Source organism: Vulpes lagopus, chromosome 4 (genome assembly GCF_018345385.1).
Source record: "Vulpes lagopus strain Blue_001 chromosome 4, ASM1834538v1, whole genome shotgun sequence".
NCBI classification, from domain to species: Eukaryota; Metazoa; Chordata; class Mammalia; order Carnivora; family Canidae; genus Vulpes; species Vulpes lagopus.
In genome coordinates, this window is record NC_054827.1 from 22,777,861 (window position 1) to 22,794,203 (window position 16,343).

At 35.0% G+C, this 16,343-nt stretch overlaps 1 protein-coding gene across 1 annotated transcript in view; it reads left to right on the forward strand.

The window, feature by feature from the left end:
• The window catches only part of DLC1 (DLC1 Rho GTPase activating protein), a 406,473-nt gene that overhangs the window by 201,127 nt on the left and 189,003 nt on the right, over nt 1-16,343 (forward strand). Inside the window, 1 exon segment of the mRNA XM_041752236.1 lies at nt 1,153-1,186. Coding sequence (XP_041608170.1) covers nt 1,153-1,186 — 34 coding nt within the window.

Here is a 16,343-nt window from a genome sequence, read left to right on the forward strand (position 1 = left end):
TTCCTCAACTTTCATTTTTCTTTTACTTTTCTTTTTAGCTTTATTGAGGTATAATTGACAAAATTGTAAGATATTTAAAGTTTTATATCACAATAATTGGAATACATATACATTGTGAAAGGATTTCCACTTAATTACCACATTCATCACTTCTCATCTTTTTGTTTTGTAAAAACACAAGTTCTACTCTCATAGCAAATTTTAATTATACAGTACAGTGTTATTAACTATAGTCACCGTGTTATACATTTGATCCTCAGTCCTTGTTCATCTTACAACTGAAAGTTTATATACCTTTTACCAAATCTTTCTTATTTCTCCAGACCCTCCACAACATTTCTACTCTCTGATTCTAGAAGTTTCACTTTTTCTTTTTCTTTCTTTCTTTCTTTTTTTTTTTTTTTTTACATTCCACATATAAAGGATACCATACAGCAGCATTTGTCTTTCTCTGTCTGGCTTATTTCACTTAGCATAATGCCCTCAAGGTTTATGTGATTGCAAATGGCAAGATTTTCTTCTTTCTCAGTCCTGAATAATATTCTATTGTGTATATACCACATCTTCTTTATGCATTCACTCATTGAAGGACATTTATTTAGGCTGTTACCATATCTTGGCTTCTCTCAACAATGCTGCAATGAATATGCAAGCACAGCTATCTATCTCTTTGATACCCTCTTTTCATTTCCTATAGGTATATAACCAGAAGTTTGGTTGCTGGATCATACAGTAGTTCTATTTTTTTTTTATTTTTTGAGGAAATTTCATGCTGTTTTCCACAATGGCTGTGCAGTTTACACTCCCACCAACAGTGCACAAGGGTTTCCTTTCCTTCATACCATTGCCAACACTTATTTTGTGACTTTTTCTTAATTACTATTTTAACAGTTGGGAGGTAATATCTCATTGTGATTTTAATCTACATTTCCCTGATGATTAGTGATGTTGAGCACCTCTTCATGTACCTATTGGCCATTTGTATACTTTCCATGGAAAAATATCTGTTCAGTTTTTGTGCCCACTCATTTTTCTACTCTTGGGTTCTACTTAATTTTTGCTCCATTTATGGTAGTTCATTTTGTTCCTGATAATGTTTTGGTGTTTCTTTCTAATAATAACAATTCTGTGGCTTCTTTTTTTTTTTTTCAGACTATTCCAGGCATTTCAGACAAGGAAAAGGCTGGTAAGTGGATATTTGGTTATGTTTTTCATCATATTCTAGAATAAAATTCCATCTTCATGTAGACATTTCATTAAATATCAAAAGTGTATATAGCTATTTAGCAGTATCATGGGAGATTAATAGGGACTGATGAGAAACACGGAAATGCGAAAATTAGACTTGGATTGGTGGTTTCAGGTGCTTTTAAAAAAAATCTTGTGATTTTGAAACATAGAACTTAGAAATTAGATATTTGTGATTTTTAAGAGCTGCATTAAAAGTTTATAGTGTCATCTAAAAATTGAAATTACAGGGTTCAATTTGAGGGTTAATTGAGCTAATGATTTAAATGACTTTACCCCCAAAAAAATAAATAAAATAAATGACTTTACCCATCAAACTTAATGATTAAAACATTAGTTTTAGATCATTTTTATATGGAGAATATTCTCTTTCTAGTTCAGTGATCTTACTTTCACTGCTAGGTGGTTTTCACACAAAAGTTTTCATAGTTTATATGCTTCTATGAGCTAAACTTTTCTCTCATGTTTAGGCTGTGTCTCATTTCTTTACTCTAATATGTTGAAAAGTAGCCTTCAGAACAGAAGAAAAATATTGAACTGGCATCTTGTGTCAGTTCAAGAGAAAAACTGTACAATTTAACAAGGCAGTGGTATTATATGGATTAGTAGCATGTAGTAACTGAATCCCAATTATAGTCCCAGTGCTCTAATACCATAAATAGATGTATTCACTGTCTAGTTGGGACCAGAAATAAATGGTTAAGTAACATTTGCATCACAAAGAGAAAGAAACTTAGCCAATGTCATGCTTTATCTTGGGTTGTGACATTCTCTGTAATTTCCAAGAGTAGCTGCAATTTAAACAAAGTATATAACAGAGCAAAGCTGTCATCTTATTCCAGAACGTCAGCAAATTCTTTCATACCCCAAGGAGAAAATTAAGATGTGAATTCTTGGCTGGTGGGGAAGGGGAAGAAGGGATGGAAATGCTACTGCTTGGGGGAATGGAGAGGCAGAGATATCTTTAAATGATTTCCGTTTGATAGGGAGAAGACCTTCAATTTTTCAAGCTTCTCAAATATTTTAAAGATATGTTTATAAAAACAAAGAACTAACTAAACAAAAAGTGTAACTATAATGTAACTACCACATTTTATCATAATTCAACTGCAAGAAACAAAAACAAGACGTTGTTACTTTTCAATGCTCTATTTGGGTCATTTCTATAATGATGGGGCATGAATGAAAAAAGCTGATAAATTCCATTCAAAGAGATGGAATCTCTTTGAAAGTAGGATCTACGAGTTGATACAAATGACCTACCCAGGTCGCAGATGCTTAACCCAGATGGACTGATTTGAATAGAACCTGGCTTCTGTGTATTAAATCATTAGAGTGATAGAATGTACTCCACCATGGAGTTTGATATGGATTTCTTAAGAATGTACTGATTAGCTTAGAAGGAAATGTAATTTTGTTTGATAGTATAAGAAAGAAATGATTTTTTTAAAATCAGTGAATTTATGTGTCAAGATAAAGGCTTGTGTTTGAATATATTGTTAATAATGGTAAAGGATTTGACAATTAAAACAGAATATGACTTATTTCAAGTTTTAAAGGACCATAACAGACTAAGCAAACTAATTCTTATATTTCTAAACTTTATTATGACCCTATTTAAAATATTTTCAGTATTATATACAAATATGAATCTCTTTATTCCTCTTTATGAATCTTGGATTTTAAGCTCTGCAAGACAGAAGAGTGGCAATGAAGAGAGAGTACCTACTCAATCTTCTGAGGGTTAATTGAGCTCTTAAATAGGATTAAGCTTCATTCCCGCCCCTAAGGCCTGTTATTTTTTTTTTTCTGTCTTGTTAAATGAATGTAGCCTATTGTTCCATATTAAGAAAGTCTATTTTTAATCTGTGTGACCTCTCATCCAAGCCAACTGGAACCAATCCCACCAGGCCTTGTGAAGCTCTAAAAAAAATCATTTTGGGTACATTCCATTAATAATTCTTGAGATACAGTTGTGTGGTTGTTTCTGTGTATGCTTTAAGTAGACATCTTCTATTCTGATCCATGTTGCTAGATAAATACATCCTGGTGGAATTAATCCTGCTGCTCATCTTCCACCTTGTGATGACAAAAATTTCCAAGGAGAAGCACTTTGAAAGAGCCTCCCATTGGTTCGTTATTCCAGAAATACACGTATTGAACAGCAATATATTCTAGGCATCTTATTAGGTTATATCAAGGAAGCAGTTTACCAATAAGGCATGTTCCTTGCCCTGAAGGAACTCAATCTCTAGTCAAGAATAATCCACTGGCCGAGCATCTACCTTTTCTTCTTCTAAATTGAGAATTTCTTAAACCACCTTATTCAGAAAGTTCCCAGGAAAAGAATCAAAGTATTAAAATGTACATTCTCATGATCTGAAATAGAATCCAATTAATGTGCTTTTAAAAATCATAATCACATAGTAATGTATAATCATATCCAACATATAGTATTTTCATATAACCTGCCTCATGCCACCAGCAACTGTATGCCCCTAAAGAATGGGCCCAATGCCTTTGGTATATTCTCTAGCACATCTGCTTCCTATCTGTGTGGCCTTAAGCAAGTTACTTAACCTCCTCATTTTCTCATTTCGAGAGTATAAATAAAGAAGCTGCCATGTTGTTGTTGTAAGGCAACAATGCTTGGCACAAAATAGGCCCTAAAAAATGGTAGCTGTTTTTTATGATAATTGGTTGTGCTTATAACTACCATGTGTACAAGCCAAATAGAATCTAGCTGTGTTACTGCTGCCCATGTCTGCTCTAAGAGCTCTTAAATGCTTCCTCGGGGCACCAATTAACAGTTAAGCAGCCGTCCATGTGGAAAAAAGAGATCACTTTCTCTGTAAGCCTCTGAGTAAGTTAATTCAGACAGAAGTTATCATAGCATAGGCAGAGTTGGTCGTATTTTAACCTCTCATTAGAAAGTCCTGTCTCTATTAGGGTGAAATTCTCTCTTGTGAACAGATAATCTTCAGTTTTCACAAACAATTAGTCCATGAGAAATGTATACCCTGCATCCTCTCTTCCTATGACTACATTATCCACTGCATCCCTAATCCCGGGGTAATTGGATCCTATCTTCCCGGCTCCCATCCTCACTCCCTCACCCCCTGTACACAATGCTGTCAACACTGCCTTCTAATCAACCGTCATCCCTTCTCCCTGCCATTGCATTAATGGAGCCCTCCACTTCCCACTGGACTTTCACAACAGCAACCAGAACTGCTTTCCCTGCCTCGACCTGTCATTACATCAGTCCACTCTCTAATGGTCACCAGAGTGATGTTTGAAAAGCACCACCTGGTCATATCAATTCCTGCCTGAACATTTTCTTTGTCTCCCTGGTCTCCACAGGCTAAGGTCAAACTTCCTGCATGATACCTGGTCATTTGTAATCTGGTAGTAGTATAATTTATCATACTAGATATGCCCTTTTTGTCACTGAGATCCACTACTTCTTCCCAGCTCTATCCCCTGGAGGCTTGACTAGTGTGGACAGAATCAGTGGGCTGCCCACCTTTTTATCTTCCCTATTTCTCCAGTGAGGAGCTGGAGGCAACTGGGAGGAAAATAAGGCAGGGCATGACAGTGGGACTGTGAGGTTGGGTAGTTAGTTCCCATCTCTTTCCCAAGGAATCACTGCTGGCTTCTCTTAGGTGACCCTTTCCACCCAACTTAGCAGGTGCTGAAAATCATTCTCCTCTTGTCCTTCTGGCTTCCCTAAACTTTATAAATAGTTCTGTTACCAAGCTTTCCTCAGTTTACCCAATATACCATCTGTTTCCTGCTAGGAGTCTCTCCAATATATCTACCAGTACTTTCTCTTATTTCTCTCTCTTGTGTTGGTTTGCTGGTTTGTTCATCCAATTTTAGCCACTTCATTCAGTTATAGAAACTTTTCCATTAGTATCAAGTTTCTACTTTTGCCTGGATCATGCAATCACCTTTCAAAAAATATAGATGATAGGCAGAGATAGAGAAAGAGAGAAATGGTTTATTCTGGGGGAAAAGAGGATATGGACCATGTTTCTCTTCATCTTCAATGAATATAGTTTCATTTAATTGCATGGGAGAAAAAATTTCTACATTTATGATTTAGAATCCCCTCTATAGATGTATATAAATTAGAAAATTAGCATTGCATTTTAGTCACCAAAATATGACTCTCTGAGCATATTTGAAAAGTAGTAATATTGAGTAATATGAAATCTCTCATTCTAAAATGAAATCACAGAACACCTTGCAAATTTTGTCAAAATGCATGGCAGCTCTGGAAAATAGACCATAATTATTGGCCAAAAACGGCAAATGTTTTGCCTTGCATATCTTTAAAATTATACTTGTTTTATTAGATCCAATATTAGATCCAAATTTATTATATCTCCTTAATGATTTCCCAGGCAGAGTTAGTCATTGATTTTTCTGTGCTCCTAGAAATCTCTATAGGTTTGTTACAGCAATCTTTATCATCTTGCTTTGTTGTATGTCCTCATCTCTAGGCCATGAACTTTCCTAGATAAGGAATATTGTCTTTGTGTGCCCTATAATTAAAACAGCTAATAAGCACATAGTGAGTGTTCTGTAAATACATGCTAACCAATAAATTATAATTACAAAGATGCTTTAGCTTCAATCTTGATGATTTAATGTTGATATGGTTCTAAAAATTTATTTAACTGCCCCTACCCCCCAGTACTCTTACTACCCCCACAACTGCCAAATATTTCAACTGGATAATTAATTAATGGTGTTATTTGGGGATCTATCCCACACAAATATGTAAAGGGCACCATTGAGAAAAATGACTTAGAATGTGACTTTGGTTGCATTCCTTGGTCATTTTTCTTAGAATGTTTGTATTCCTGCCTCTAGGTTAGTTCATTGGCAAGAAAATGTTAAAATCAAGATAATGAATAATTGTTGCCCGAAACACTCGTGAAAGATAGCTTTCAGAAGCATATAACAGATTCACAGTCTCTCTAAACTTTGTGTTGTGGCTACTAAGGCAGAACATAGAAATCAAACACTTCTTTGTGACAAATATGTGAGGGGGAAAAAATCAGGGTTTTTCAAAATTTCATTCCAAATTCTTGTAAACATACCAATAACAAAGCCCAGATTTGGTGCCTTTTGGTATTAATTTTCTTGACTGCCTTTGATCAATGAGAAGGGGAATACAGACAACAACAACAGCAGAAAAGAGCTAAAATGCAAAGATGTGCTCCCCTTTCCAATCTCACTATCATTGCTTGATACAGACTCATCCCTGTGATGTATTCCACTCTAAGTCATGTTTCAATATCTACTGATATTGAGGTTTAATGAAAGAATAAAAATAGGTCTGCTGTATTTCAGAGTTTTCCTTTGAAAGACTGCTGTATGTCATATCTCTAGATCACACTAGTTTTAGTGCTGTCTCACTCACTAGGCTGTAAGCACCTTGGAAGACAGAATTTTGTTTTACTCAACTCATCCCTATGCCTGATGTTAGGGTAGTTCCTGGATGTTTGGTAAATAAGCGAATAAATAAAATCCCTTTTTCAAAAAAAATCAGCAAATGCTTTATTCCATATGCATAATACTCCTAGAGCCAAAAGCAAAACTGTATCATTCTATTCTAAGTGAAGCATTTTCTGGGACTGTAAAGACCCCAAGCTGTTTAAAAGGGTTCGGCCGAAAAAAAAGGGGGGGTTCGGCAGGATCTGAAAATTGTCTTTATCTGACCAGGCAGGGCTTTGGCCAACATTCCAAATTCTTTATTCCCTTTCACTCTCCAAAAATGAATTTCATTATTTTTATACTAGTAGCTTATAAATACTCACTTGCTTCACTTTTCTTAGTATTATGGTTTCTGCTTGCCTGCTTTTTTATGAGGAAGGAATTTAGGGTATGCCCACACATAACCTCTCAGTTTCTCTGAAACCTAATGTAAACTAATCCATGAAAAGTTGGCTGTGGTCAACTGGGCTGTTGAGAGGAAACACATTAGCTTTCAGGTATCAAGGAATTCATGAAAAATATAAGTAAGCTATTCTTAAATGCCAAAAATCTTGAATTCATAGGATATTTTTCAATACAAATAACTTTCTGAATCTGCTTCTAAATGTTCTGTTGGAATTTCATTTATTACCAGGTAGGAAAATAAATCTACTGTATCACCAGAAACAATCAAACATATTTCCTTTTCTACCCAATTATATTTCAAGTGACACGAGTACATGATAATTCTCTTTAATGAGTTCCAATTTGAACCATTTTTCTTCTACTTGGCATGGTCTTCCCCAGGTCTCTATAGCCAAAGGCAGCTATATCTTTCTATGGCATATAGTGATACTTGTGATGTATTTCTGTTCATGAATTATCTTCCATATCACACTGTAAGCTCTTAAAGGCCTAAACCCCTCGATTTCATGTTTGTCACCCCACATCCAGTGTGGTATCCTTGCACAAGCAGATGCCCAAGAAAGATTGAATCAATCTATTTATTTGACATACCCAGCAACTCCTCCAGGCACTACGTTAATCTCCAGCTTGTCAATAACAATAACTTTTCACATTTGATGAGCTTAAAATTTCTTCCTCCAAAAAGTCTTGTGCATATTTTGCTCCCTACTTTATCCCTTGAAAGAATGGCTATCAGGACTGTGAAGGAGTAGCTAGGAACTACCAGTCCAGGCTAATGACACAATTTTTCATTTTGGTATTTTAATTGACATTGACTTTTTTATCCCTAGAAAAATTAATTTGTCATTTCTGATCTTCCCTGAAGAATAATTTATTAAAAGGCCCATTTGCATTAGTTGTATTTTATAGAGCAATAGAAGAACTTTCATTTAGTTTGAAAATTATATCTGATCATTTTTAGATGCTCTCAAATATTTATCTTTATACAGTTTGCAATGCACAATTTGCAGTTCAGTTACTTTTATTAATAATACGAATATATACACAAATATATACTGACAAGATAACTATAGATTGACTCTGCTTTCTTCAAAGAGGTCCACTGACTTTGGAAAGGTAAATATGGCAAAGTATTACTTCGACCTTCTGAGTATGAAGTGACCTACAAACTCTACTGGTAGGACTTTGCTTTCCTTTTCTTATTGAACCTCCCTTGATTTGAAGGACTTCGATTTGTTTTTCTATGGACAAAAGTTTAAGATCATCTTACAGATGGATTTATAAGCATTTCTATTATAAACTAAAAATATGATTTTGAGATGTGGTTTATCTTAAGTAGGAAATCCAAGATAGTTATTAACAACCATAACAAATTTATTGATGCCCAAGATAAGGCTGGTGTCCATTTTGTTGTATGAAGGCTGTGCAGAACACAAGTCTGGCTACGTCAGAATGGACCATGGATTTAAGAAAGTATTTTGTCCTGATTACTGTAATCAGGTAAAAGAGATCTTATAAATTCTACAAGTCAAATTTAAGCAAAATGATCTCCCAAAGCCCTTGCTTGCCCACCACAATGTGGTTTTGGCTTTGGCTTTAAGATCTTTCTAACCAGAAGACACATTCCAGTGACTCCCAACTGCTAATGTTATAAACTTCTTAATATAATAATCAATTCTTTCTTATGGATTTAAGCAAATACAAAGAGGATAATAGTACAGTTTTAACTTTAGTTTATCTGCCTTTTTAAGTCTATGGTCTTCTTGGATATATTTACCCAAATGTTTTCCCCACTGTGCTCTGATCTCCTACATTTTCTCTGCATCAGTGTAATCTCAGCCTCCTAGAAGGTTTTTGACTTAACGTTTGTCAAGTGAATGGTTGAATAAATGATAATAGCAAGTGTTTACTCTGCCTGCACTTTTCTGAGCACTTTATATATATGAACTCAATAAATCCTCTAGCAACCTTATAAGGTTAAGTGTTACTATTTTCCACATTATAGAGATGAGGAACCTGAGACTCAGAGGTTTCCTAAAATACCCAAAGTCACACTTTGTTCAATGCAAGACTCAAAGCAAGCAACACAGACTAGAATGCATGCTCCTAACTACTATGCTGTATGTAGTGGTTAAATGCCAAGACTCCTCAAGCTAATGAACAAATTTTTCCATGATCTGACCCTGGCCTTCCTTCCTAACCTTATCTCCCATCCTCTTCTAACATGTACCTTCCGCTGTAACCATGGTAGCAACACTTTTTGCCTAAATTTGCTTCTACATAACTTGACCTTTGATCCTCCTGTTTCCTTTCAGAAATTAACTCCCTCGGCTCCCAAGGTCTCATTTAGGTCTCACCTTCACCATGAAGTCTTCTATGACAACTTCTGCTCATATTAATTTCCTACTTTTTGAAATAATGCCATTTTCATGTTTAATGATATGTGGGTTGTCATTGTGTGTTGAGTGATTTCTTTGTGTCAGCATTGCCTCCAATAGTCTTAAACATCTTATTAAAAGTCATTAAGTATAGCACTGTACACTTAAAATGGTTTGTTTTAATAAATAAACTGTTTTGGGGGGAATAATTTTAGATTCACAGAAAAATTTAGTGGAAAGTAGAGCTCAAACATATGACATTCTTTTAAGGGCAAAGCTATGAATATGGTCAAAAGATCAGGGGTTGCGGGTAGGGAGGCATGAATTGATGAAGCACAGAGGATTTAGGGGACAGGGAAACTACTCTGTGTGATACTACAATGGTACAGCATGTAGGCTTTTCAGTTGGTGTCTTTCACTTAGTATCATTTAAGGTTCCTCCATGCCTTTTCATGATTTGACAGCTCATTTCTTTTTAGCAACTAAGTAATACTTCATTATATAGATATACCTCAGTTTAAAGAGCTTATTTAATACGTTCTTAGTGTAAACACTTTTTAAAAACTCATTAATCATAAAATAATTGCACACTCCACTTATATTTTTGTCTTTAGGCAAAAAGTAATTCTATTCTCTTAGTCATTGATTTCAATTACTTCATTTCTTTCCTGTGGAATTTCTTCAGGTTTTCAAATGAAAAATACTACCACTCAATATATGTATTACAACAGCTGTTATTTATTGTGTACCTAACATGTAGTTTCTGAGAAGAGAGCTAGACCCTCCTAATACTAAGCTACACGGTACATGAATCCCTTGGGCTCCAAAGCTGATGTTTTATCTACCTCTTTATGCCTAATATCACCATTTTTCCACCTCCAATGGTCTAATGAAAGTATGAATTCACATAATTTATATGATCTACGTATTCCTGTCCTTATGCTTTTGCTTCCAAAGTTTACTGCCCCCAAAATACTCTTCTATTCTTTTTCTCCAAACCATACTTTTCCTGTAAGGACTCATTTGAGTGCCACTTTTTCCACCACGCCTCCTTTGACTGCTCTACTCTTCAATTAATTCTTCCTTTGAATCAGACAAGTTTCACTGCTCCTAGGTCACAAGGAACATCCTAGGTCCATGTGACCACCTATCCTAACTCATGCAAAGTCCACTGGACAAGAGACAGGCAAGTAGGGGTTGGGGAGGGACACACTTGACTCAAGGTCAGAGAAGAGATGGGCAGACCAATGGACAATCTCTTTCTGTCTTTCTGCCTCTCTCTCTCTCTCTCTCTCTCTCTCTCTCTCTCTGTTAAATTATGAGCTGAAGAAATAGTCAACCTACAATAGGTGTTTTGGTGAAAAGTTCACATGGACTGTGAGATAAAGTAACAGAGGAAACCACCTTGCAAAAAAGAGCAGAATAATGGCAGAGTTGGGCTAAGACAGAGAAGTGCAGAACAATGCAAACTAGAGAAAGAAATGAAAAAAGTAGCTCCTTTCATTCCAGATGACTCCCTAGGTGCCAGCTTCAATTCTTAGGTCTATGTCCCACATCTGCAGAATATTTCTGTATTCTCATGCCTGCTCAGGCTTTTAGTTGGACTGAATATGAATTAATTCCTTACACTCAGATAATTAGACATCTTTCTTCAAATTCAGATTGCACGTACAATTAGTATCAAAAACTGTCTATTATTTAATTTTACCTGATGTCTTACATCATTCTCTGCTTCTTACATATGTGTCCCATCCCCTAAAATATGCTATAAGCAGCCTCAATGAAAAGCCGTCACATATTTTTGTTTAGTTTTAATCTATAAGACCTACCATCAACTAAGTATATAGTGAATGTTCAATGAAATTTTAACTTTTCACAGCTATACTGCCTTTTTAGTCTACAGAGCTATCTTACTACTTCATAATTACCTGCAACCCATAGAACCTTTCCTAGCTCTTTTAGCTATACTCACCTACATCAGCACCATCTTATCTTGTATTTATGAGATTAATGGATTTTCTCTTTCCTCCTGACCAAATAAATTATCTCCTTTTTAAAACCACTCAACTTTATCCTGAACACGCCATTCGGTTTTTAATTTGCATTGTAATGTGTTTGAGTCAAGTGCTGATACCCTCAACAATTTAGTATGTTCAAGACTATATCACATTCTCCCATTCCACTAAACACAGTAAGATATTAAATAATAATAGCTAACATTGTAAAACCAAAAGAAGGAAGAATAAACAAATAATCAGGGGGGGAGACACTTGGTACATTTTTTTAAATAAAGTATCTTTATGAGAAAAAAATCAGAATTCTCCTAGATATATCTATATTCTATGACTTAGTATTTTTTAATTTAAAAAAATTACCCACATGGTGGGTATTTCAGTGATGTTTCTTCCCCTGAGACCCTAATGGCTATATTCTAGCTACAATGATAAAGACATTAGCTTTCATTTTTTCAAAGAAAGATCAGCCAGGAGACTCAAAGGGGAACATGAGGCTTTTCTTCTTTTATAACTATAGTGAAGTGGGAAGCTGGCTTGTTTATTATATACAGAAACTTTCATCATTTTGTAATATTTTTGAGCACCAAATTTGGGAGCCTTTAAAAAAGTCATCTCTGTCTAACTTGTGACCCTGACACTAAGATGGCACTCATCATTCTGCAGCTAATCAAGAACCATCCCCCCGGATGGTCCAGGACAACAGAACATAAACAGAACAATGACCCCTTATCCTCACATGCAGGCAGCACCCTGGCCTTTTTGTGATGCAGACAAGAGGACCGTGATGTAGAGATGTTATAAATGTCTTTCCAAATGGAGAAATTCTGACACACATACAAATATCTTCAGGCATTCCAAAAGCATTCCCATCTACAATGTAAGCTTAGTTTTGAAAAATAACCGCAGATCACAGATATCAAGACATTTTCCTAAAGGAAACACAATATAAAATTTCAGCAAAGTAGGTTTAGTTAGATTACAGATAGAATTTAAAAGGAAGCCATAGTTCCATTTTTTTTTTTCCTGGTAGAACCTCAGTAAGCCAAGCTAACAGCACTGATCCATAGAAAGAATTCCACATCTGGAAAATCTTTGCTCCATCTGTGGTAGGTTTCCAGCCTTTTGCTCTTTCTCTTCCATTTCCCGTGACTTCAGCTTACCTCTCTTTTGTTTTCTTTAGTTAAATTATTCAACCCTTAGGGGTTTCAGGGTTTTATTTTGTTTTGTTTTATTTTGTTTTGTTTTTAGGAGGAAGGAGAGCAAGAGAATACCTCACACTGTCTTCGTGATTTTCTAGAATTTAGTCTCACTTCTGTTTCTTGAAGTGTCTACATAAGTAATCTAGACAGTAAAAATACAAATGTCTTTTCAACTCTGGCATTATAGGTTAGAAATGCATTAGGTTAGATAGTGATTTTTACCTTTTTTAAATTTTTACTTTAATAGTTTTAATATTGTAAACTTCTAATTTAAGAGTCTTATTTTGTTTGTATCAAATGATAGAAGTTAATATAATAGAACAGGTTAGATAGCGATTTTTACCTTTTTAAAATTTTTACTTTAATAGTTTTAATATTGGCTTTAATTCTAATTTGAGTCTTATTTTGTTTCAAATGATAGAAGTTAATATCATAGAACACATAGAAATAAAGTTACATATTTGTATCATAGCACTCACTGATATGATGTTTAATATAATTAAGAAGAGATGTTTACTGTTAAATTATTATCTCCCCAAAAATCCTCCTAAACCCTAAATACATTATATGGCATTGATGTTTGGATTTTCTTTTATTGTCTGTCTTTTCTTCCCTTACCTGCCCTTACACATTCTTACATGGAATCTCACCAAACTAAAGCTATATCTCCACGATCTCCACCCCTAGCCTATCAGCCAAGCCACCTTTCTCATGTTCAGCAGCCCCTGAGACTCCACCACAGAAATACCCACCCTCTACATCCTGCCGTGTTTTTGCTAATACTGTTACCTTTCCCAGGAACTTTCTTTCATACTGTTTCCAAATTTCTATATTTACCTCCCCTTTAAAGCCTTCCATGACCACCTCTGCTCTGAAATCAGCCCTATTCCCCAGAAAGCTCAAACACTAAACTCGAAATTCTCATAAGATTTTTATTCCTTTATGTTCCTTATGATTACTAAAGCTTATTCTCCCTATTATATCATAAAACCCATGTCCAGTTTATCTTTAAATGTCTTGCACCTAAAGGACACTCAATTATTTTTTGCTTGAAAGAAAAACAGCATTTTCAATTTAAAAATAAAGGCATACAGGACGCCTGGGTGGCTCAGCGGTTGAGCATCTGCCTTTGGCTCGGGGCGTGATCCCACCGTCCCGGGATCAAGTCCCACATTAGGCTCCCTGCATGGAGCCTGCTTCTCCCTCTGCCTATGTCTCTGCATGCCTCTATCTCTCTCTGTCTCTCATGAATAAATAAATAAAATAAAAAATAAAAAAATAAATAAAGGCTCAGTTGATTAACCTCTAACTCTTAGGGTTTTGTTCAGGTAGTGACCATGAGGTCCTGGGATTAAGTCCTATATCAGGCTCCCTGCTCAGTGTAGAGCTTCTTTGAGATTCTCTCTCCCTGTCTCCCTTTGTCCCTCCCTTTACTATTACTCTCTCTTTCTCTAAAATAAATAAGTCTTTTTAAAAAAGAAAACAAAGGCATACCTATTTAATGCAATGTTTGTTAAAATGTACCTCATAATTTTCTTAATTTCTTGAAGAATGCTTCTTTAAGAATTCAGATTCCTAGATAACTCCAGGCCTGGAGGCTCATAGGCCAAAGAATCTCTAAGATAATATACTCCCCAGAGAGTTCTTGTCCACAATAAAGTTTGAGGCATCACTGGTTAATGTTAATGATAGTTTCCCATTTATTCTTCCTCCACATGCTTGCAATCTCAATATGTACCTCAAAGTTTGTACTTTGCATAACAAAGTCCTAAAGCTTAAGACAAATGATTGTGACACTGAATGACTATATTTATATTACATTATAAATATAACCAGAAATATCTCTGAATGTCTATTTTTAACAAATAGTGTACTGGACGTATAAAACTATTTAAGATACTATCCTCCAAGAGCTTACAGAAAAGGTGAGAGAAAAGATATGTGTGAAAAATTTATTGAACAAGCAAAGTAATCAAAGATGCCACATTATGTCATATAGTTGCAAATTTGCCACTAGTTAACTTACTCATCCAATCAACTAAAGATAACAACATGTTAAAGTAGAAAATGTAATTTTAAGTCCCACCCAGAGCAATTAGGCAGAAGAAGACAGGTGGGGGAGGGTGAAATAAAAGGCATCCAAGTTGGAAAGAGAGAAGTAAAAATGTCACTACTTGCATATGCTGTGATGTTATACGTAGAAAACCCTAAAGATTCCATTAGAAGACTGTTAGAATTAATAAATGAATTCAGCAAAGTTCCAGGCTACAAAATTAATACAGAAAACTCTGTTGCATTTCTATACACTAATAATGAGCTATCAGAAAGAAAAATTAAGAAAACTATCCCTTTTGCAATTGCATCTAAAAAGATAAAAGACCTAGGAATAAATTTAACCAGGGAGGTGAAATACCAATATATGGAAAACTACAAGACATTAATGAAAGAAATTGAAGAAGACACAAATAGAAAGCTATTTCATGTTCATGGATTGGAAGAATTAATATTGTTAAAATGGCTATGCTATCCAGAGCAACATGCAGATTTAATGCATTTCCTATCAAAATTCCAGTGGCATGTCTCATAGAAATAGAACAAATAGTCCTAAAATTTGTACAGAATCATAGTAGACCCCAAATAGCCAAAGCAATCTTAAGGAAGAACAACAAAACCAGAGGCATCACCCTCCCTGGTTTCAAACTAATTACAAAGCTACAGTGATTAAAACAGTGTGGCACCAGTATGAAAACAGATAAATAGGTCAATGGAACAGAATAGAGAGCGCAGAAATAAACTTACATATATATGGTCAACAAATTTGCAATGAATGAGCCAAGAATATACAATGGGGAAAAAGATGGTCTCTTCAAATGGTGTAATTGGGAAAACTGGATAGCCACATGCAAAAGAATGAAGCTGGACTACCTTCTTTCACTGTACACAAAAATTAACTTAAGATGGATTAAAGACTTAAATGTAAGACCTGAAGCCATAAAACTCTAGGAGAAAACATAAGCCAAAACTCCTTCACAGAAGTCTTGGTGATGACTTTCTTTAATCTGACTGCAAAAGCAAAACAACAAAAGCAAAACTAAACAAGCAGCACTATATCAAACTAGAGTTTCTGCCCAGCAAAGGAAACCATCAACAGAATGAAAAGATAGCCTACTGAATGGCATAAAATATTTGCAAACCATATATTGATAAGGAGGAATTATCAAAAATATATAAAGAACTCCTACACCTCAATAACTAAAGAAATAAATAAATAACTCATTTAAAATATGAGTAGAAGATCTGAATTTTTTTTTCAAAAAAGACATGCACATGACCAATGGGTACATAAAAAGATGCTCTACTTCATTAATCATCAGGGAAATGCAAATCAAAGCCACAATGAGATATTACCTCATGCTTGTTAGAATGGCTATTATCAAAAAGAGTAGAAATACTAAGTGTTGCCAAGGATGTGGAGAAAAAGGAACCTTCTATGCAAGTTCCTCAAAATAGGTTCCTCAAAAAATTAAAAATAGAACTATCATATGATCCAGTAATTTTGCCTTGGGGTATTTATCTTAAAAAGTGAAAAT